This window comes from Aotus nancymaae, unplaced genomic scaffold, assembly GCF_030222135.1.
Source record: "Aotus nancymaae isolate 86718 unplaced genomic scaffold, 86718_ANA_hifiasm-v0.15.2.pri h1tg000064l_1, whole genome shotgun sequence".
Classification (NCBI taxonomy): domain Eukaryota; kingdom Metazoa; phylum Chordata; class Mammalia; order Primates; family Aotidae; genus Aotus; species Aotus nancymaae.
The window spans coordinates 17,901,650-17,925,602 of record NW_026988479.1 but is presented as its reverse complement, the minus strand read 5'-3'; the positions used below and the strand labels follow the sequence as shown (position 1 = coordinate 17,925,602).

Genomic DNA, 23,953 nt, shown 5'->3' with positions numbered 1-23,953 from the left:
AGGAGTTAGAGACCAGCCTGGACAACATGATGAAAACCAGTCTCTACTAAAAACAGAAAAATTAGCTACACGCAGCGGCCCATGCCTGTAGTCCCAGCTGCTTAGGAGGCTGAGGCAGGAGAATTGCTTGAATCCAGGAGGCGGTGGTTGCAATGAGCCAAGATCACACTCTACTGCACTCCAGCCTGGGCAACAGAACAAGACTACATCTCAAAAATAAATAAATTAAATAAAATAAAAAGGATCCTTGACACATAAAGTTCAAGAGCTGTAGCTCTAAGTCCCATTGACCTGGATTAACACTTTATTTGATTTCCAGCCCATTTATGGGTCAATGAATGACAACAGTTTTCTGTAGGACCTATGTGTCAGGGATTTGAGGATTAACAAACTGACAGCAATGTATTGGGATACAATGAAAACAATTAGCTGATAAGTGATACTACTGCTAGGATATCTCCTATTCATGCTAGTCATCCTGGATTAAAAAAAAAGAAAAAAAAAAAAACCTGTCACCTTAAAAATAAAAGGTGGAGCTGGGTACAGTGGCAGTGGTGCACCTATCTTCCTAACTACTCAGGAACTGAGGTGGGAAGATCGCTTGAGCCCAGGAGTTCAACTCCAGTCTGGGAACATGAGAAGGCCCCACCTCTAAACAAATAAATAAAAGGTGGAAGAAGAGGTGTACAGAAACCAAAACACCATTATGGAACACCTACTGAGTGCCATGTGCCTGTCACTATGTTCTATCTGTATTGCCTCTTTTAATTTAGTCACATGAGGACTTTCTGAAGGTCACAGAGGAGTAGATGTAAGAAGAGAGGTGAGTTTTCTGCTTCAGTTCATTGTACCATTCGTTTATAACGCCAAATGCAACTGATAGGGTGAGAATAGCACTTCCCAGATTTCACAGCCTGAAAACTGGACACTGTGGTGTCTCTGAAATGCAACCACCAACAGCTCTGAGCTTATTACTGAAAAATGTTTCTAAAATATCCAAAGTTTTGGCCAGGTATGGTGGCTCACACCTGCAATCCCAGCACTTTGGGAAACCAAGGCGGGTGGATCACCTGAGGTCAGTAGTTCAAGACCAGCCTGGCCAACATGGCGAAACCCCATCTCTACTAAAAATACAAAATTAGCTGGGCATGGTGGTGGGCACCTGTAATCCCAGCTTCTCGGGAGGCTGAGTCAGGAGAATCACATGAACCCAGGAGGCGGAGGTTGCAGTGAGCCGAGATCACGCCATTGCACTCCAGCCTGGGCAACAGAGCGAGACTCCATCTCAACAACAACAACAACAACAAAATATCCCAAGTTTTGAGGCACCAATATGCCTTGGAACAGGCTCCTGTGAACCTCAGTTCAAACCCTACCTCAACCTCACCCCTCTAAACTGCAGATTCCTCAGCAGCATGGGAATAAGGGAGGACCCACCTCCCTGGGTTGTAATGAGGATGACATAAAATAAGGATGAAAGTGTTCAGCCTACAGGAAATGCTCTGATACTACTAGTTGCTTCACTCCTCCTCCATTTCCACATCCTTTAAAAAGGCAGGAGTTTTATGTGGTGGTGGTTTTTGTCTTTTGTCTGGTCAAGTAATCTACCTCAGAGACTAGAAATTACCTTTCCTAGTAGTTACCTTCTCCTCCTCCACACAAGTAAGCACCCAGCTCCTTAGGAGAAAAACTTGAAGTTTTTGTTTGTTTGTTTTGTTTTGCTACAGCTGCTTGTCGTGATTTTTCAAATTAGGAAAATGTTTTCATGTGCTCTGATGAAACTGTATTGTGAAACACACTGTATTTAACATACCAAGTATTAGTAAGAATCAAGGACAACTAAAAAGCTTGAAAATGTGGATTCCACTTTCTCAATCCCATAAAGTCGAACTGTGTGGGTCTGGGGCAGGCACCAGGAACCTGTAACTGATTGCACGTGGTTTTTGCCACAGTAAGATACGTTGATGTAGGGTAATCACTCACAATATTGACCTCCTAGGCTATCACATCGTAAAGGCTAAAGTTTTTGATACAAAACAACATGAAATGTCAGCATTAAGTATAAAGGATAAATATATTCAATCTTAAAAATCTGCAACATCCCATATTCTAAGTCACATAATTCACACTTTAACATGTATTTGCATCTTGATATAATTAAATATTACTAGTCACTACTAGTGACTAGTTTATGTATCCTCCAGTTAACATACTCTGGGAGTATCTCAAACCCTTATGTGGTTAAATATAACCATCCCCTCTTTCACTTCCACATTTACTGGGTGCTAAACTTGCATTTTGACCCTCTGCCTCTCTGGTCCAGCAGGTGGAGCTGGGGAACCTGTGGAAGGCAGGACAGCAGGGCATCCAGCAGTAATCACTTCCTCGCTGAAGGACACTGGTGAAAAAGGAAAGTATAGGAGTCTTCGAGAGAAAAGGATTCTGAGCAGAATCCTTTCCCAGGGATGCAGCTACCCAGCGCATGGAAATGCCTTTTCTTTCTCTGCCTAGGCCCCCTTCTAAACATTGAGGGGAAAAAAGGAAAGACACTGGGGTCAAAAAAGGAGAAAGGAGGAAAATCCTGCTGTACTGTGACCTAATCTTTGTGACCTATATAGAAAACTGACAGGAGGTGTTTCCTAGGACAGTCTACTCACCTCCTGAAAAGATTCAAGCCAGGCACGGTGGCTCATGCCTGTAATCCCAGCATTTTGGGAGGCCATGGTGGGTGTATCACTTGAGGTTAGGAGTTCAAGACCAGCCTGGCCAACATGGTGAAATTCCATCTCTACTAAAAATACAAAAAATTAGCCAGGTGGCACATGCCTGTAGTCCCAGCTACTGGAGGCTGAGGCTGGAGAATCACTTGAACCCAGGAAGTGGAGGTTGCAGTGAGCCGAGATGTTGCCAGTGCACTCCAGCCTGCTGGGCAACAGAGCAAAACTCAGTCTCAAAAAAAAAAAAAGGGAGATTCTGCAGCCTCATCTGAACCATGACCAAAACCCCTTCATGCCATGAAGAGGCAACCAGGGACAGAAACTCAGGAGCAATGGACTTACAAGCCCACTCCATATGCTGAACGTGACACATCCAGTCTTGCCTTATGATTGGGGCAGGCATAGCTGTTGTGGGAGTCATAAAGGAGGGAAGGTGCTAGAAGTGTTGGCAAGGGTGGAAATGAGATGGAGGTGCCACAGTGAGCTTTGATCACCTAAACAGCCACTCTCCACAACTTCTTGGGAAACTTCTGAAGAAGAAAACACAAATATAATTCAGCTTCAGAAAGTAAGTGTGGGCTTGTTTTAAATCTGACAGAGAGCTGCAACACAAGGCATGCCCTCTTGGAAGCAGCTCTGCAGCAGACGGTTATCTCTAGGAAGTGTACACTTGAGGGGCATCACAGCTGGCTGCTCTTCCATGCAAATAGATCTGCTGAACCTCCTTCAAGGATGCCAGGAATATGAATTCCCTTAAATCACATGCTTAGAAAAGAGAAGAGAGATGCTTAAAGCACCAAGGTTTAGGATTTGTTTAAAACCAATAATAACCAAATTTGGTTTGGGGAAGGCTATTTGCAATTCCCCTTTGCTACCCCAATTCAACCCACCCCCAACCCCGCACCCATGCTATTCTTCTTTACCTTCCCCTCTCACACCTCTATACACAGTAAAGGGTCAGGACACTTTCTTTTCTTTACAGATTATATCTACTTCTCTGGGTTTAGAAGTGAAATCTCAAGTCTGATAAGCATGCAGGACAAGCTAGCTAGCAAAAAAGAATAACAGCTAATACTTGTTGACCACTTATTATCTGCTGCTTTGCCAAGTATTTTACATGCATTATTTCCTTGAATCCTTATAACCATCCTGGGAACTTCATTTTCCAGATGAGAAAATCAAGGTTCTGAAAGATTAAGTAACTTACTCAAAGTCACATGGCTACTCAGCAGCAAAGTCAAAATTCGAACCCTGGTTGTCCAGCTTGAAAGCCAAAGGTTTAATAACTAAATTACTTGAGACATACAATTATTTTCCATGAACTTCTCATACAGGCTAAGAGAGCATGCTTTCTCCATGGGAGCCCTAACAGCCTCCAATGCAGAGTAGACACCTGCCACAAGAAGGCAGTGCACACCTGCCAGCCCACAAGGAGCACACCCCAGGCAGTACTCAGTCTCAGGATGCCATAGAGCCAGGGCAAGGTGGCCACAGGTTACCTTCCCAGGGAGGGGTAAGTACTGGCTTCACAAAATGGTATAGCATTTTTTAATAAAGGGGAGAGATTAAACAGCATTATATGGAGTGTATCATGCTGAAATTTAAGGATCTTGGTGCTAGCATTACTGATCTTTAACAGGCAGCTCAAATAAGCTTAACACGTGGGTTTCAATGAAAGAATTAACCTGTTGCCAAGTAAAGTGTCTCAAAGAATTGGAATGTTGTCAAACTAGCTTAACACCACAAAATGGTACAACTTAATGAGAGACTCTATAAATCTTGAGGAATACAACACACGGTTCTCTCTCCAAAAAATTGTGATTTTGCAAGTGGTTTGGTGTCTTTCTTAGGCACACACACACATTGGTAGGTGAAATGTAACTAAAAGCTGTTTTTTTATTTGAGTAAAATGTCTTCCATTCCAATTCCTTTCGAATCATTATACTAACTTTTTAAGTTAAAAAAAAAATTCAGATAGCTGATACAATCATGCTAAATAGTTTTCTTTAAACGTCTGTTCAACCTCCTGGAGACCTAACACACATTTCTGAGCATGAAAGCATTAACGTTAAAGTAAAACAAAACCAAGCCCGTGATGCAGTGCTGAACCCAACAGACTGGGAGGCTCTAATGATTCTTGCAAATGAGCAATCCAGGGTGCTGAATCCAGCACCCTGGACGTAGATGAAGGGATGGAGAAGGAAAGGAAGGAGGGAGGGAGAGAAGGGAAAAAAAGCAGAAAAGCTTTGACTGAAAAGAAAAATTAAGAAATGCAACGTCAGCTCTATTTGCTCCTGAGAAAAGCATGCCAGCTACTCACCTGTCTACTGCTTCCACATCAAAGCAAAACCTCTTCTCAATGGAGTCTGTTTTCCGCCGTGTGCAGGATTTGAGGGTAACTGATTCATCTTCTCCCTGGTGGGAACACACAGACTATCAAGATGAGGCTAGAATGGGAACTCTACTCCTCTCCACAACACACATGACATGTAAACAGGAGCAATCATTTCGTCTTCTGAGATCTGAGCGTTCATGACCACGGGTGGAGAAAGGGTGATTACAAACCTTTCCAGGAAAACGTCTCATGCAGCTTACACTTGTACACCATGTTAGACCTGGAACCAAACATCTTTTGTACAGGTGGATCATGATGGCACCGCATCAGTCCACGGTAGATAAACGAGTGCTGACATTGTTTTAAGTTGCAGGTTTGGTAAGTGTAGAAGAAGACGGTCTACTCCCAACTCTGGGCTTCTATGATCTTGGGTCGGTCATTACTTCTTCAAGAAAACCTTCCTGGACCAGGACAAATATCCCCAGTACATGCTCACATAGCACCAGATACCTCTCCCTCTGTCACAGCACTGACCAAAGCTGAAACTGTGCATTGATATAGGCGATAAATACAATAATGTCTCTCTAATGTCTTAGACCACAAGCCCCCAGAGAACAGAGACTGGCTCAGTTTTTGCTTACTCTTGTCTCCTGAGCCCAACTGGATCCTAGAACAGAATAGCTGCTCAATAAATACATTTTAACAACTTTACTGACGTATAATTAATGTATAAGCTGTACATGTTGAACTGTACAATTTGTAGATTTTGATGTCACATACACCGATAAAAACATCACCACAACCAAGCCAGCAAACAATTCCATCACCCCCAAAAGTTTCCTTGTATCCCCTGGCAATCCGTCCCTCCTCCCAGTACATCCTCAAGCAATAGCTGAATCTGCTTTCTGTCCCTACAGTTTGCATATTCTATACCAAGAGCTTATTTCTTTTTATTGCTGAGTAGTATTCCATCGTCCAATTCAATGCATCGATTTCATCTCATAGCATTAGTTTATTGCCTAGAAACACAGAAGTTGCCGTCCCTGATTTCTTCTTACTGTCACTTAGGAATTTGTTAGGGTTTCTGTTTCTCCTGCCTCTGTCAATCTTTTTTTATCTAAACTAAGGGGGGAAATTAGCAAGCTTGCCTAGTTTATTGAAATCATAGAAAGCGTGGCTACATAAGGTAAAACTTAACCACCCACTAATATCAGAATAGCAAACAAAACACAGAAGACCTAGGAGGAGACAGTTTATATTCACAGGCCTTACATCTATTGTCTTCCATTGAATAGCAAAGATTAATTTCTCAGACAGAACAGCTCTTTCTCTAGTCTGTAAAATACCTGAGTGCAAACACCCGAACGTAAGAGATTCTAACTTTGCTGATGCCTAACTGTACATCCGATTTAAAGGCTATGGATCAGCTTCCACTTTGAAAACTTACATGAGGTGTCCCAGAGAAATGGGAGGAAACAGGGAAATATAAAGGACCATCAAATACATGCAGAAAGAAGATTAAGACTCTGGTCCAAGGAGGACCATACCATATAAGCAAAAATCTATAAAGATGGTCTGTTCTGATTGCTTTAAAAAGTGGGGAACATGGACATCCCTTAAATAAATAAATGAAGTTATAACCATGACAAATTCTATTTTTAAAAAAGGAGTCAGGTTGTACTACAAAAGCCTAAGTTAAGGAGATCTGACCTGGTCGGAAAGGTTAGGAAAAGCTTCCTAGAGCTGAAACTGAAAGAATTCATAGAAAAAATAAGGAGGAAAGGAGAAGGGAATGGAGTAGGTGGACAGGCCCTGGGGTCAGGGTCTACAGAGGCTTGGAGAAACAGCAGGGTGGCCAGTGTGGCTAGAAGCCCAGAGGAGGGAAAATGGAAAGAAGAAGGGTCTGAGGAGGGGCAGAGGTTAGACCATGCAGGATTCTCATTTGTGTCCTGAGAACAGCAGGAAAATAAAGAAGAGTTTGAATCAAAAGAAGGGATAGGATTAGTTTTGGGCTGCTCCAGACCTGCAGAGGTGCCCCAGCTCAGAGCATAGAATGCAGGGAAATTCTTTATCACACATGGATTCTGGTCTCCAGGAGGATGTGGCAAATCTGCTCACAAGTCCAGACCTGAAGCCAGGTCTGTTCAGTGAGTACTTTGAAAGGAAAATGATCCAAATAAAAGGGACAGTGAGGAGACATAACAGGTGGAGACAAAGCATGTTAGGAAAACACCCAATTATCTAGGTTGAAAGATATTTATTTTATCTATTTATCTATGTTCTATCTACCTCTAGATAGAACAAATATGTATACAGGCCAGACATGGTAGATCACACCTGTAATCCCAGTACTTTGGAGGCTGAGGTGACCGGGAATCTGAGACCAGCCTGGGCAACATAGTGAGACCCAGTCTCTATTTTTTTAAAATGTATACAACAACATCACATGATTCCTCTGCATAATCAAGAAGACATCACCACTAGACAGTCAGTCCTCATATTTCCTTCACTCTAAAGCTGAGGAAACAGTGATGTCATGGAAAGTATAATGACTTCAGAATCAGGAAATTCAGACTGTGGAAATAGGGTGTGAGCACCAGCTCTGTAACTTGTTGGTTAAATAACTTAGAAATCATATTGTCTCTCCTAATCTCAATGTCCTCCTTTGTAAAAGGAGAAAAATTGGATCAAACAGGATGATACAGAATAATAAAAGGATGTAGAAAAATATAAAACATAATATAAATGTAAGGGATTACTAGGAAAATTAATTCTTATAATATCAAGGTTCTAATATTGCACTCATTATGTGTCAGGATTTGTTCCAAAAAAGTTTATATATACAAATTCACATAAACCTCTTAACTACCCAATGACATGCTCTCTATTCTCTCTCCAAAGTCTTTGGAGAGCCAAACATCCACTCTAATTGGTTTCTACCCTCCACTTTCAAGTGTGATAAGAAAGGAATAGAGAAAATACAAAAGAGTTCTTCATTAAAGGTCTGAGAAAGCCCAAGATAAAAAGTCCATAAATAGACTGTGTGAGAGAACACTTCGGTGAAGTTGATTTCCAGAAGGACTAAGAATTGGGAAGCGATTAAGGCTCAATCCAAGGAAAACAGGCCCAACTCTGTTTCCATTTCATGAAAACTAGGGGATACTTAGTAACGTAGGTTTTTCATATTCCTTCTAACTGTAATTTCTCTCTTATAACATTTTAACATCTGTTTGCCTGAGATTATTTATAAATCAATCCTGCCCCTGCCAAGAAACATTAAAAGGGCTTTGTTATTGCTTTGATTCAGGGAAGGAACAGAGATGTTGATAAACTTCTCTATTGTGGCTTAAGTAAAAGAAAGCCAGGAAGAAAAACTGGAAGTAGAAGAGAACATGGGACACAACATGGCTGAGTACCTAACAGTAATGACAACAGCACCTAATAGCACTGACCCAGACAGAGTGAGAGCAAAGTCAGTGCTCCTAACCCCCACCATATAATGCTCCCACACACACACACAAACTCAACATGTTGCATAGAAATGCACTGCAGAGAGGACCAAGGTGGAATGCTTGGTCTAATTTATCGACAGATTAGACACAAATGAAAAATTACTTAAGCTTAAGACAGAGTAAGAGAAATTATTCAGAATATAGTCCAGAGACTCAAAGAGATGAACCATGTAAATATTTTCATGAAAACATTTAAATATCTCCAGGAGGAGATAACAGAATGAGGAGAAGGCAAAATTCAAAGTGATAACTGGTGAGAATTTTCCAGAGTTATTGGAAGAGACCAAATGTCAAATCCTGGAAAACCAAAAACTCCTAAGCAATAGATTAAAAAAGAAAAAAATCAAAGCTAGGCCTATCATAACGAAATGCGAAATATCAGAGGAAGAAAATAAAGTATTAGGAGCAAAGCAAAAAGAGCACCTTCACAGAAATGCATGTGGCCTGTGGGAGCACTCCGAGGAGATGGACCAGCAGGAGGCGAGACGCAACAGCTGGGAGGAAGGAAGAACTAGGAGCATTCAAGAAACTGCCCAACAGCAGGGACACTGGGGAGCCATACGTGCCCAACTGTCTCTCCCAAAGATAGCCACACATCATCTTCCATGCCACATGCTCTTCATACAATGAGACCTTGATACCCCTCCCATGGAGAGCCAGGGTCTACCTCTTTCCCCATTGAAACTGGGAGGGCTTTTGCGGCCATATTAACCACGAAATAGGGAAAAGTAAGGCTTTATGACTTCTGAGGTTAAGTCATGAAAAGGCAATGCAGTGTCACTTTAGTTTTTAGAACATTCACTCCTAAAACCTTTCGCTGCCCTGAGACCACCATACTGTGAGGAAGCTCAAATCTGCTAATAGAGAGAGACCAGATGGCGAGGCCCTGAGAGTATGCAGAGAAAGAGGGAAAAGGGAAGAAAAGGAGACGGGAGAGAAGAAGACAGCTGTATCTGACCAGCTTGAGCTGCTCCAGACCCTCCTTGTTCTAGTTCTAGCTACCAACTGCTTAGTACCTTATGAGAAACCCCAAGCCTGAACCACCCATTCAAATGCCCCCTGAATTCCTGACCCACAGAAATGGTGAAAAATACTAAAATGATTGGTGTTGTTTTAAATGTTGCTAGGTTTTGGGGTGACCTGTTACACAGCAATAGGGAACCGGAACATCTACACTGCTGCTGGCAGCACTCCAGTATCAAGTGGGAATGGCACTGAATCAGTTTCACAGGTGAGGTCATCCAATAATTTTTAGCATATAAAAATATTTGACACGCTTGATATTGTATATATGTGAAATACAAAAATATTTCTTAATTGTAGTTCCTAATATAACTTAGAGCTAAGAGTGATCATCTTGTTTTAGTGATTCTTCAGTCTCCTAGGCTAACTGGAACTACTGTATAAAAATATTAAAAATTATTAATTTTAATTTTATAATGAAACATAAATGGAACACTGGAGCTGTTACTTTCTACATGCATTATAATCATTATAGGTTAGCCAAGCAAGGTAAGCATAAAATCTTAAAAATGAACTCACCCCTTTTCCTCCTGACTTTTGGTCAAATGGTACCATGGTGATTTGTTTGGAATCCCGTTGATATGTACAGTAGTGCTTCACCCAAGAAGTTCCAAAGTGACCTGCAAGGTAGTATTTCCCATAAAGCATCTATAGATTCCACTGTATGCTACACATCATGAGCTGGAAAAACCACAACCCATAATTCATAATGCTCATTTACCCTTAACTGTTTTAGGAGTAATATATTCTCCACACCAGCTAGAATGGACAGAACTGTGATCTCACAGGCTCAAATGAAACTAACCCAGGGATTTCCCCCAGGGACCAAAGAAGACTGTTTCCCACTATTACTACAACCAGTGGGCCTTAAAATACAAGGAAAGTAGAGGTTCCCTGGGGAAACTAATCCACATTCCCATCATCAAGCCCCAGTTGAAGTTTCCACTCTCTTCCCAGGCAGAAGTAAGATGATTAAGGAGAGAACACAGAAAGGCTCCTCCAAGAGCTTGTGACCATTCCCATCTGTTGCGATGACATCATGCTTCCCACACAGCTGCTCTGTGACTCTATGCACAGACATCAGGGGTTCTGACCTACTTCCAAACCCGTAAGTTACTTTGGCAGAACTCAAGAAGATCTGAAAAGCAGACAAGGAGACCTCAGAGACACCAGAGATGCAGAGTGGAAGTGACCATCAATACCCAGATGTAACCTCTAAGGAGTACGTCCCTCAAGATTAGTATGTCACCTCAAGGGAGGTGCCACACAGTCGTGTTCTGACCAAGTATCTGATTTTACTCAGTGCTCAGCAAATTACTTGAAACAACAAAGTACTATTACAGTAAGAAGGCATTAGTCAGCCTGCAAAGAACTTCAACCAATACTACTTTTGGATGCTTATAGAGATCACATAGCAAAAACTGTTTAAAAAATGTTTTTAAACATAATTAGCAAACATTTAATAATTATTAATGGTATGGCACGACTGCCAATTGCAAGTATTAGATGTCCTTTAGTAAATTTAAAAAGCAATACAGTAAGTATTTCCACTGGGGCATCAAGGACAAATGAAAATACAAACCATCTTAGTGTATTCTTACGGATTGGGGAAAACATTCCAGCAATCAAACAACACAAAGATTTCCAAAGCACTGTATCTTGGACAACTTGGGCATCAAGATAAATAAGGATAGTGATAAATTATAGCCTCTTGAATAAAATAGGAACCCATAAATCCATAGTGACAGTGGAAAGATGGATAATGGATGGATGGATGGATGGATGGATGGATGGATGGAGATAGCAGGAAGGGAAGTGGGGGGAAAAAAGAGGAGCAGGAATGACTCTTCCTTGCATAAGTACACTGAACGGCAATTGTTAAATGTGGAGGGATTAGTGGAACTGCGAAGTCACCATTTTGCAACCATCATAGTAAAGATCAGCTCAGGCAAGGATGGTTAACAGATGCTAAATGTATGGAGGTAAAGTGTGATAAGGAGAAGGGTATTTACATGATCTTAAGGTGTTACCTTCAGATTGCTAATTAGTTACAAGGGGAAAATAGCGACCATATAGTGGAGAAACCAGACAATACCTTGACTGGGTGATCAAAATTTACATCACCACTGAGGGGCAGATCAACACCACGTGTCCAGATGTGACCCCAGAGAAGAACACTTATGTAGGATTTGAACAGGGATGCATAATCCAAATCTAATCATGAAGAAACACCAGACAAACCCATGCTGAAGAAAATCATATAAAGGGACTGGCCTATGTTGTTCAAAAACATCAATGTCATGAAAGACAAAGAAAAGCTGAGGAAATGTTCCAGATTAAAGGAGACTAAAGTCATGACAACTAAGCAGGATGAGGTTCTGTACTGGAGAACAACAAAATGCTTTATAAGGCCATTATTGGTACAAGTGGTAAAACTGGAATATGGGCTGTAGTTCAGATTAAATATTGTAGCAATGTTAAATTTATTATTAGGTTGGTGCAAGAGTAATTGTGGTTTTGCCATTTAAAGTGATGGCTAAAATCGCAATTACTCTTGCATCAACCTAATAGATGTGGTTACATAAAAGAATACATTTTGTGCTTAGAAAACACTACTGAAGTAAAGAAGCATGGTATATGCAACCATATTCTCAAATGGCTCAGAAAAAAAGTGTGTATGTGTGTTTATGCATGTCTATGATATGCATACTAACACACCCACAGAGAGAGAGAAGGACTGATATAATTGTGGCTAAATGTTAAAAATTGGTGCACTGGGTAAAGGGTTTATGGTTGTTCCTTACACCATTCTTGCAACTTTTCCGTATGTCTGAAATTATTTCAAAATAACAAGTTATAAAAAATTTAAAATAAAAAAAAAATGCTGTATCCCCACCATGTGCTCTGGACTGTGTCAGGGAACAAAGTGTTCTCATGATAATCAACACACTAATGTTGAAAGAACATGTAAAGTGTCTGAATAAAAGTGTGTGATATAATATGAGACTGCAAAAAAGCAACATGGATTTTATATATGTAAGTCAATGATATATTAACAAATTAAGTATTATACGTAGACTTTGAACTATATTTTTATTTTTATTTTGAGACGGAGTCTCACTCTGTCTCCAGGCTGGAGTGCAGTGGCATGATCTCTGCTTACTACAACCTCTGCCTCGTGGGTTCAAGCGATTCTCCTGCCTCAGCCTCCCGAGTAGCTGGGACTACAGGTGCATGCCACTACACCCAGCTAATTTTTGTATTTTTAGGAAAGACAGGGTTTCACCATGTTGGCCAGGATGGTCTCGATCTCTTGACTTCGTGATCCGCCCGCTTCGGCCTCCCAAAGTGCTGGGATTACAGGCATAAGCCATCATATCCAGCCTTCTTCCTGTCTCTTCAAGTGAGCCTTTGTTTATACTGTTCATAAAATTCAAGTGTTAGGATGAAAGGAGTTGAGGAGGAGAGAGAAAGGGCTAAGGCATGATTGTTTGGGCCTTGCTGAAACAATGTCAAATGACAACAGAATCACCAAGTATTAAGTCTACCAAAAGATACACCACTGATAGACAACAGGAGCCTAGCATGGAAGACCATTCCAAGGCCGCTATGCTCAGGGTATGGTATATAAAGCCATAAAACTAGGGGAATAGGATCCTCAAGAGTAGAGTAACACTAGAGAGAGAAAAGCAACCACAGAGCCTCAAGAAATTGCAGGTTCCCAAGGAAATTCAGTCATAAAGAAAAACAAAGGTAGACAAGATTCTGTGGGCATCATCTTTCCCTTTGGAAAGATGAACTATAAAACTATTCTTGTTTATCCAAGCATTTATTTACAGTAAGGCAGGCACTGTTGGATACACCCTCTACCTTCTAGGTAAGAGGCCTGAATACATCCCAAGCTGTTTCTAGTCAAAGCACTCACGTTTCTCCTGCACGTAGAGATATCCCTCCATGGTGTAGGGACTGATGGTCTTGTGCTCAAGGGGATTCTCCTTCATCTTTTTCATCAGTGATTCCACTTCTGATCTAGTGCCTTCAAAGCGATTTCTTGTCTAGGATGAAAGGAATTTTATTCAAATCAAAGAAATGAAGTATCTATTTTAACAATCCAGAAGATCAACCTAATAGAATCCTTAGATCTAAAACAAGATAAAGGACACTCAACCCTCTAGGAACTGGCCAAATACTCACTTATAAGAAGTATACTTTGGCCTTAAAGTTCTATACCAGAATGACTCTCAAACTCTAGTGACCATCAAAATCACTTAGGATCTATAGAAAATGCAAATGCCAAGCCCTCACTCTTACAGATCAATTCAGGACCTCTGGACATCAAAAAGCGTGTTTTACAATAAGCAACCCAGGTGATTCTGATTCAGATGCTCTAGGGACCTGTATGACTTAAGGACCTAGGCATTCATTTCTCCAGCTGCATGAATGTTGCTTGCTGATGGCTCACAGAGGAGTCCTTCCTTAAAAGGGAGTTCCCTCACTCAAGGTCGGCCTGCACCCAATGACTAGTCAAGGCTGGGGGAAAGGCAGAAGGGGTTGAAAGCCTGGCCCCCTTGCTTGTATTCAGGGCGACTGTGAAGGATCATCCCAGCTCCAGAGCCCCCGCCCCCTGCACTGAATGTCTGCTGCATCTGCATCACAGTTCTCTTTCCCCGTCTGCAAGTCCAGGTGCCCTCACTCTCTCACAGGTGTTTTCACCAGCACTGCCCCCCACCTCCAGCAAGCCCGCTGCATGTCGACCTCGATTTCAGAGCCTGCATTCTGAGGAACCCGGCCTAACAGGAAGCCATGCTTTGTGAAACCTTTTCCAAGATTCTGCAACTTCCTATTCTCTGAGACAACACAGACTACTATGTAAACTCCAGGCATCTAAAAGCCATGCAGTACAACCCACAGGGACACAAGATCACCTAGAGACAAAGAAAATATGAAGAACAACATGGTCCAATCCCACAGTGAAAAAGCAGGCTCGAGCCCCAGTAACTGCTCACCAAAAAGCCCTACACAGGATCCAGTGCACCAAAAGGTCCTGTGTTTAAACTGGGAATGCTGACCACACTGGGAGTGAAACACACTGACTTGGATTTCCTGCCAGCTTTCCTAAGAGTCGGACAACAGCACATTCTTTGAGCTGGAGGCCAGCATATGTTCCCTACCCCCATCTTCATCCCCATCCCCGGAACACACAGTCCACACGGTCTCATGTAGCCAGGCAGCTAGATGCATAGAATGGAGGCTGGGCTGGGTTGGGATTCCCACTGCCAAAGGAAATCCTGACTCTGATGCTACAGATTTGAAACATAATCAGCAGCAGCACTTCCGAGAACATAAATAGGGCTTTGAAATAATGGAGAAGAGGATGATGGTCTAACTCAGAACCACCAAACACTCTAGAAATGCCTGCCCCTAGTTTCCCTCTGAACCCAAGCAAGACCCATCCTCAACTACATTCCAATTCACTTGGATGGTTTCTATGGGCGATCAGGCCCATACTTCGTTTTTTCCTTAACCTGATAAAGGAAGCCTGTCCCTATGCCCACTCACGTTCTGTATGCTAATGGTTAACTGTGTCTTGAAGTCGCCGAAATCCTTGGCCAGTTCATAACCATGGTGATAGAAAGTGAAGAGTCCTTGCAGGAAGGCCAACAGCTGTAATGAAGGAAGAAAGGCAAAGGTCACATAACCAGGTTGCAAAGAGGTATTATGTAGCTGTAGATGAGCTCCCAACAACTGGTTTAAAAGTCTAAAATAAAGAATAATAATGGCTGACATTTAAAGAGCACCACTTGTGTGCCAGGCACTATGCCCTTCCATGCCCTGTCTTAGTGAATACCCACAGCATCCCATGACCTAAGCACTACTGTTATCCCCATTTTAATAATGAGGAAGCAGGTTCAGAGAAGCTAAGAACTTGCCCCAAAACACACAGTAAGTGGCAGCCAGAACTTGAAACCAGGTCTCTTTGGCACCAACCCCTGCACCCTTGTCCTGTGAGCCTCATCACCTCCTGAGAACATTTCCTCAGAAACCAAAGACCAGAGTTCTGACTCAGTTTCCTTATAGTACATTTGTAGTATCAGGTTATCACACAGAAGAGGAAGGGAGAAAAGGAAGTGGGGTGTCCTAAGTCTGCAGTCTAACAGACAAAGTCAAATCAAAGAAAATCACCCAGATTACATTTCAACTTAAGTATGTTTCTGTGCTTTCCCCCAAACTACTCAAAAGTAAACACTATGGATTTCTTTAGTAAAATCTTTCCATGTTCCCACATTTTCACTTATGGTGGTTTCCCTAAATTCTCAATTAAATCCCTCAGGCTAAAAGGTAAGCCAGTTTCATTGTTTAGTCTTGTCTTTAGTGAATGGTGAAAACATCTGTTCACCACAATGCTCACCACATGCCTTCATATACTTAAAAACTATTAATGTCCCCACCCTGAGCCCCTGCCAGCCTTCATTTCTCCAAACTAAATAAACAACGTTCCTGTGGTCCTTCCTCTCGGAGCTTACATCCAAACCTCACCGTTGTTATGCTTTCCTGGTCCCTTCTAAAGTTCTACACATCTTCCCTCAGTTCCAAACTTCAACCTGAAGAAAGGTTTATAATAAAAGCCCGAACAAGATTTAGGAAAAGCCAGCACCTCACCTCTGTCACAAGCTCAGCTGCACAGATATCCCATTCACTTCAGCTTCTCAAGGCTGACCCACATTGTCTGAGAGGTCCACACTGACCTCCCTGACCTGCCTTACCACGTTATACCAAGACACATTTGCTTTATTTTACATTATTGTCTTTAGATTTTTCAGTCCTTAAATGAACATACCTTTACTTATTAAACATAATCCCATCCCACTTATTTTCACCTAACTCTCCTTTTCTGAGAGGCAGCCCTAATATGTGACTGCAAAGGAATCTCTTCCCGCCCACCCTCCCCCTACTCAGCCTTGTTTGCAGCAGGAATGCTAAGCATAAAGGTATACAGCACTCGACCTAAACTAGCAGGCAGGCCAGCCCAGTTTAATCAAAGAGCTGGGCACAGTGAAGATAAAACCCAGATTATGACAATATAGCCCTTAACTTCCCATTGCCATTGTCCCCAGCCAGTCTATCCCCTTAGATTCCCATGGGTGGTGGGAGAGCGGGCATTGCCGGGTCCTCTGGCTATAAAACTATCTACTGGCACCATATATCGACCCTTAACATAAATCAGTGAATGAGCGTTAAACTCCATCGAGCCACTAGAGACTGATAATGAATGCTTTTCTTCAAAGACGGCCAAAGGCTTTGGGCTCACTCAATACAAGATACTTTTTTGAGAGGAAGACTTTCCTTCTAGATGGCACCAACTATAGAGGAGAAGGGGCACCTCTGCCAAACCCAGTCCCAGCATTCACAATGAAAACTATCTTCCTCTTCTTATCTCTGCCCTCCCTGCTGTCTGCGAATGCCCTACCCCAATGCGTTTCCAAGGTACATCACCACCCCCAACTTGAGAACGCAGAAGATAAGCAGCTAATTCCAAGGTCATTCCTCCTATTAACTCTGATTTATCCTTCTCTTAAACAGAGCCTCTCTTGCTCAGGATAATTAAGTATTCTCAAACAGCTCACCAAGATGCCACCTGGGCATAGCCACAAGTGCTGCCCAAAGGCAGGGAGTTACTAATATTTATTGTTTTTCACCTCCTTTGGTCTCCTGCCTGGATTGTCCATTTTTCTATGGGAAATGACTCCTTAGATACTGCTATTTCGGGCCCACTTCCCCCTTGCTTCTCCCCTCACAGCACCTTTTCTCTCCCCCACCCCAACACTATATGAACCTTTGAACTATACAAAGTGGGAAATGAAAGTCCACTCCTCAGGGGGCAGGATGAAGCCCACAGGACTCTAGAGATGGGGGAGCTGTCTGCTTCAAAGAAATGCTTCTACCCAAACACAAGGAGGAAGAGCTTGCTGCAGTCCCACCTGGTTATCAAATAAGAGGGGTCAGCTGTCCACGGAGCAACCACATCACAGCCTGACAAAGGGAAGACATTCCCAGCCTTCTTGTGCCTCCTCCTCGATCCTTGTTATCCTAAGAGAATAACCATAAGCAAAACCTATTCCTACTTCCTAGCTGACAACATACCTATAATTTATTTTGCTCAATTTTAAAAAGCAAAAATCTAATTGCCCAAGTTAATGCTGTCTGCATCATTCTGGGTTGTCACCATTCATAGAACAGACCTACTTTAATGGGTTGAATTGTGTCCTCCAAAAAAGATACGTTGAAGTGCTAATACCTCTGAAGGTGATTTTACTTGGAAATAGTGTCTTTATATGGGTAATCAAGTTAACGAGGACATTAGGGTGGGCCCCAGTACTTTTATAAGGATGCCATAGCTGGTGTCCTCAGAAAAGGTGAAAATGTTGACACAGAGACATGCATGGCCACATGAGGATGAAGGACTGGAGGGAGGCATCTATAAGCCAAGGAATGCCAAACACGACCACAAACCACAGAAGCTAGAAGGAGAAAAAGATGTCGCATTTCACTGCAGGTTTCAGAGGAAGCATGCCAAAACCTTGACTTCAAACTTCTAGGCTTTAGAACTGGAAGACAACAGATTTCTATTGTTCTAAGACACCCAATTTGTGGTAATTTGTTACAGAAGCCCTAACAAACTAGTACAGCTACCAAGAGTCATTCGCACAGGCAACAAAGAGAAAGGCAACCAGCAGAGTAATGAAAAGCCAAGCTGGCTATGTCACAAAACTCCCTTTAACTCATCTTTGACAGGAGGATAACAGTGTCTTTTACTATTGCACAGGGTTGCAGTGAAGATTAATTCAGATCATCCACTTAATGGACTTAGCACAGGAGTGCTGTCAGGAGCTTCTTGACAAAAGAGAGAGAGAGAGAATCAGACTGATGTGTTAGAAGATGCACTCTCGTCAAGGCCAGACTGGAGAAGGGGGAGGCACAGGACAGAATGCAAAGTCCAAAGGAAAGAATGAAGACCTGCAATGGGACAGACGCAGAGGGAAAGGAGAAGAAGAGACCTGGCACCGAGAAACATTCAGGATGTAAAACTCGAGGATGCAGTGCCTAATGAATATGGAGAATGAGTTCTCTGCTGCACTAGCTAACCTTCAATTACAGAAACTCAGGGAACAGAGGGAACGTGGCTTCACCTTCATGGAGTCAATATGTCATTACCTGCAATCCAAATCTCAAGAACATTTAGTACTGTGACAAGAAAATTAAGGCTTCCAGTGCAAATATATACATATATATTTTAGATCCCAGAAGTCTGATTTTAATTCCTTGGAACACCACAACTTTGTTTCTTTTTTCTGAGGGTCAGTAATATCCCGGTACATGAAGTTACTTTCAAGAAACAAATGAACACAGTCAATTTGCATAGAGGTCCCTTACCTGACTGACTGGAAGATTCCCTTGACTACAACCAACTCATCAACTATAAATAGCCACCCTAGCAATTTAGTTCAACAGACTTCCTACTGGTTTCCTTTCCACTTGTAAGCAATCAAATGCTATTTCACAGAGATGAAGAGTCAGACCCTTCTGGCTCTGCTATTTACTAGATATGACTTTGGACAGGTAAAGAAACTTATGTGTTTCCATTTCTTCATCTGAAAATTGGGATAAAAACAGTACTTACCCTCAGAGATGTTATAAGGTTTGTCTGACATACTGTAGGTAAAGTGCTTAGCACAGTACATGACGCGGTTTCAGCTAATATCATCAATTGTTATTTCATGTTCTTCCTTTGTATAATCTAGGCCAGTGGCTCAAACTGAAATGTGCAGCTAAATCACCTGGAAGGTTTGCCAAACTACAGATTACTGGGCCCCTCCCTTAAATTTCAGGTCTAGAGTGAAGCCTGAGAATTTGCATGTCTAACACCGAGAATAGCTGATCTCATCAGTAGCTTTTTCACTGTATGAATACCTTCCCCCAATCCCCAGCTTCTGAAGCCACTGACCTGCCTAGAAGCTGGTGTGCAGAGACAAGAACGTCTATAGAAAAGTAAAGGCCAAACATCTGAATCCTATTTCTAGCCTCTCAACATTTAGTTTAACTTTGGGCAAATCCTTATTACTTTCTCTTTGTCCTAACACACTGAACATTTCTTTTCATTAGCTCTCCAGGTGTCTCACTGTATGAACCGAAAAACATCTGCACACTGCAATGGTTATACCCTTAAATCCCTCTGGTACATCTGTAGCATCCATCCTGTCCAAGCTGTCACTGAACTACTTGCTACCTTGGCTAGCTCTCTACTACACACATCTTGCTTCCCCCAGTAAGGCTGAGTCCCTCAGTCACAGCATCTGGGTTTTCAGCATTTTCTATGGTACTCAATAAACATATACTTTTACATCTACCAAAACTGTTTATATTAAGACAGGTAGGCCCTGTTAATATTGGCACTTCACTTTTTCTCATAAAGTAAAAACAATTGCTTTTTATTGGGTTCTAGTCAGATTCTGTTCTAAGCACCTCACATGGATAACAGTTAATCCTCATAGCATCTTTATAAAGTAGGTGATACTACTATACCCATTCTGCATATGGGGAAAGTAAGGCTCAGAGAAATAACTTGCCCAAGAACACACAGCTAGTAATTGGCTATGCTGGGATTTAAAATCAGGTAGTCCAGGAATTCAAATGCTGTCACATAGAATTTGCCTTTAGCATTATTTTTATTTGCTTTTGCCAGAATTTCTAGAGAAAAAGAACACTGAATTTCTAATAATCTTTATGTGTACTTTGATTAGTATTATTCCAAATTTGCCTACTTTTGATGGTTTTCTTTCTGACTGACCCATCCAGCTTCTTTGAGGTAAGTATGTTGCTATCCACTTTGATCTCTCAGTAGGTGTACCTAGTGAGTCAGGTGTTACATCTGTTGGCTTTTGTTGAACGGTATCCACAAAACCTCATACAACAATAGATGTTTACTTCTCACACATCTGTGAGGTTCAGCCAGCTTAGGCTGGGCTCAGCTGGATAGCTTTGCTGATCTAAATGGGTTTCCCTCCTCCTCCTTCGTCTCTCCTCCCCCTCTTCCTTCCTTCTTTTTTGAGAAAAGAAATCCCTAAAGATTTATCATTCAATTTCCTGGTGTTCTGTTGTAGTGTGTCTGTGTCTTAGGAAGTTTTCACTTTAAGAAGCAGTAGCATCCTTATAGTTTTATTCTTATTTGCTTAAGAAAATTATCCTTTCTTGGCCAGGCACGGTGGCTCATGCCTATTAATCCCAGCACTCTGGGAGGCCGAGGCAGGCAGATCACAAGGTCAGGAGATCGAGACCATCCTGGCCAACATGGTGAAACCCCGTCTCTACTAAAAATACAGAAATTAGCTGGGCATGGTGGCGCATGCCTGTAGTCCCAGCTACTCAGGAGGCTAAAGCAGGAGAATCGCTTTAATTAGGTAGGCAGAGGCTGCAGTGAGCCAAGATCACGCCACTACACTCCAGCCTGGTGACAGAGCAAGACTCTGTCTCAAAACAAAAAAAAAAGAGAGAAAGAAAGAAAATTATCCTTTCTTAAATCTAGGTAGAGAATCTTATTTGTACAGAGATGCCAGGCCTGAGTCTAAATCAGAAGCTGCATTTTGGCTGGAAAACCCATGGTCTGCGAGAGTTTTAAATTGAGGTCCATATACTATTTTCGTGTTTCCCTGAAGTCTTCCTGCTGTGGATTCTCCACACCAGTGCCACACACAACAGAGAGGAGTGGCACCGTGTCCAAACGAAACCACAACCATCCTGGTGTGGGCTAAAACTAAAGTCAGACTTTTTCCCACAATGCAATCTTCATGTTCACTGGGACACTGTCCAAGTCCAAATTACATCATGGTCCACTCAGCAGAGTCTCTATGCTGCTCTACTTATGACAAATCCATGTAAGAAATCCATGTGAGAAACTTCATATAGCATCTTTTAATACCTGAATAGGGTAAGAAGGGGCTTTGAACCAGGAGGGAAAAAGAGAGAGGTACTATGTCTTTGAGTGACTACTACATCTGGATTATTTGAGGAAGAGAGGAAGGGTAGGAGAGAGGAGGAAAGTTAAGGTGTAATCACTATTTCATGGCAAGATAAAGAACTCCTCCCCTCTGGACTCCCATTTCCACTCTGTCCACCTGAAAATCATATGGCACATCACCAGGTAGCTAGAGGAAGCAACGAATGCTGGACGCTCCATCTCCATTGCTGTGCGTTGTACAAGATTGGCTGCAGGGAAGAACCCAGGGCAGCTAGGTTGACAAAGCACTGATACTTGGAGAAGGCACAGCGTCAGGGCTGTTCAACCTCTTCATCAACAACTTAGAGCATTTTGTAATCTACTACTAGTTAGAATGAGGGATGAATGCATGGGGACACAATTAAACCCTGAATATCTACTTACGGGCTCCACAAACTCAAACATCTTTCTCTCTTGGACTTCCTGCACCTTGAAGACATATTCCAGGGATACTTCATAGAAATGCTGCCGGACCAGGTCCACTTGGCTGTCTGCCTACAAACAAGATGGAATTTAAGAGAAAAATCAAGTCACTACCCAAGGATAGCATTCCAAAAGCAGGTAAGAAAAAAATCTCTGGAGATAATTTTCAAAAACAAATCAAATAGCATTACACAGAAGAAGAAGAATGACTACAGTAACCATTTCACTAAGCAAAAGTATATTGAAACATCATGTTATACAACTTAAATACATAAATTTTTTTTAAAAGCAAAACAAAAAAGCTTTGTAATCCCATCTATTTGGGAGGCTGAGGCCAGAGAATCACTTGAACCTGGGAGGCAGAAGTTGCGATGAGCCGAGATCGCACCATTGCACTCCAGCCTGGGCAACAGAGCGAGACTCTGTCTCAAAAAAAAAAAAAAAGAGAGAGAGAGATTATCAGTTTAAAAAGGTAAATGGACACAAGGAACTCAAAACAACAGAAAAAAAAAAAAACTACAAATAATACCATTAAAAAGTGGGAAGAAGATCTGAACAGACATTTCTCAAAAGAAGACATACAAATGGCCAACGGGTATATAAAAAAAAGCTCAACATCACTAATCATCAGGGCAATGAAAGTCAAAACCACAATGAGATATCATCTCAACCCAGTTACAGTGGCTATGATCAAGATTAAAAATAACAAATGCTGGTAAGGATGGGGAGAAAAGGGAACTCTTATACACTGACAGTGGCAATGTAAATTAGTACAGCTATTATGGAAAACAGTATGGTGATTTCTCAAAAAACTAAAAATAGAACTACTATAAAATCCAGCAATCCCACTAATTGGTATTTATCCAGAGAAAAGGAAATCAGTATATCAAAGGAATACCTGTGCCCCACATTTATTGCAGCACTATTCACAACAGCCAAGATATGAAGTGAACCTAAGTGTTCATCAATGGATGAATGGATAAATATACACATGCAAAATGGACTGCTATTCAGCCATAAAAAAGAATGAAATTCTGTCATTTGCAGCAACATAGATTGAACTGGAGGTCATTATGTCAAGTGAAAGCACAGAAAAACAAATATCACATGTTCTGATATGTAGGGGCTAAAAAAGTGAATCTCAAGGAAGCAGAAAGTAGAATGATTGTTATCAAAGGCTAAGAAAGGAGTGGAAAGGATGAAGAGAGGTTGTTTAATGGGTACAAAAATACAGTTAGATAAAAGGAATAAGTTCTAGTATTTCATAACACAGTAGGGTGACTATGGTTAACTGTTGTACAGTGTGTATTTCAAAATAGCTGGAAGATATGAAATGTTCTCAACACAAAGAAATGACAAATGTTGGAGGTGATTTGATCATTACACATTATAGGCATGTATCAAAATAGCATACATGCCCCATAAATATGTACAATTATTATATACCAATAAAAAAGGTTAAGTGGGTGAGCCAAATGGACATATTAGCCCAAATAGTATGCTGCATGTTAAAAGTAATTAAATCTAACAGAAATAAAAATAATGATAATGGTTACCTGAGTACTAACTCTGTGCCAGGAACCATGCCTACAGCTGTACATACATTATCTTATTTAACCCTTATTAATTGTAATTATTTAATCTTCACTAAATTCCTAGATAAGACATATTATCTGTATCTGTAACATACAAGAGGAAAATAAAATCCACTGACATTAAAGAACCTGACTAAGGTGACACAGCTTGTATAAGGCAGAGCTGGGATTTCTGTCCTGGTGCATCTGCCCCTAAGGCCCTTGGACCATCCTGAAACCACTAGTCTCCACTGTCTCCCCACACCCTGGGGCAACCTGGGTTCCATGGGAGACGGATTCTTACAATGAAAAAGAAA

The 23,953-nt window shown here is 41.6% G+C and overlaps 1 protein-coding gene across 7 annotated transcripts in view; it reads right to left on the bottom strand.

Annotated features, from left to right (window-relative positions):
• The window catches only part of ARHGAP26 (Rho GTPase activating protein 26), a 643,473-nt gene that overhangs the window by 304,031 nt on the left and 315,489 nt on the right, over window positions 1-23,953 (bottom strand). For all 7 annotated transcript variants that reach the window (XM_064366439.1, XM_064366438.1, XM_064366434.1 and 4 more), the window contains 5 exons: window positions 22,024-22,134; window positions 15,147-15,251; window positions 13,513-13,642; window positions 10,107-10,207; window positions 5,038-5,132 (listed from right to left, as the gene is read on the bottom strand). In XM_064366439.1, the coding sequence (XP_064222509.1) occupies window positions 5,038-5,132; window positions 10,107-10,207; window positions 13,513-13,642; window positions 15,147-15,251; window positions 22,024-22,134 (542 nt within the window). The remainder of the gene's footprint in view (window positions 1-5,037; window positions 5,133-10,106; window positions 10,208-13,512; window positions 13,643-15,146; window positions 15,252-22,023; window positions 22,135-23,953) is intronic.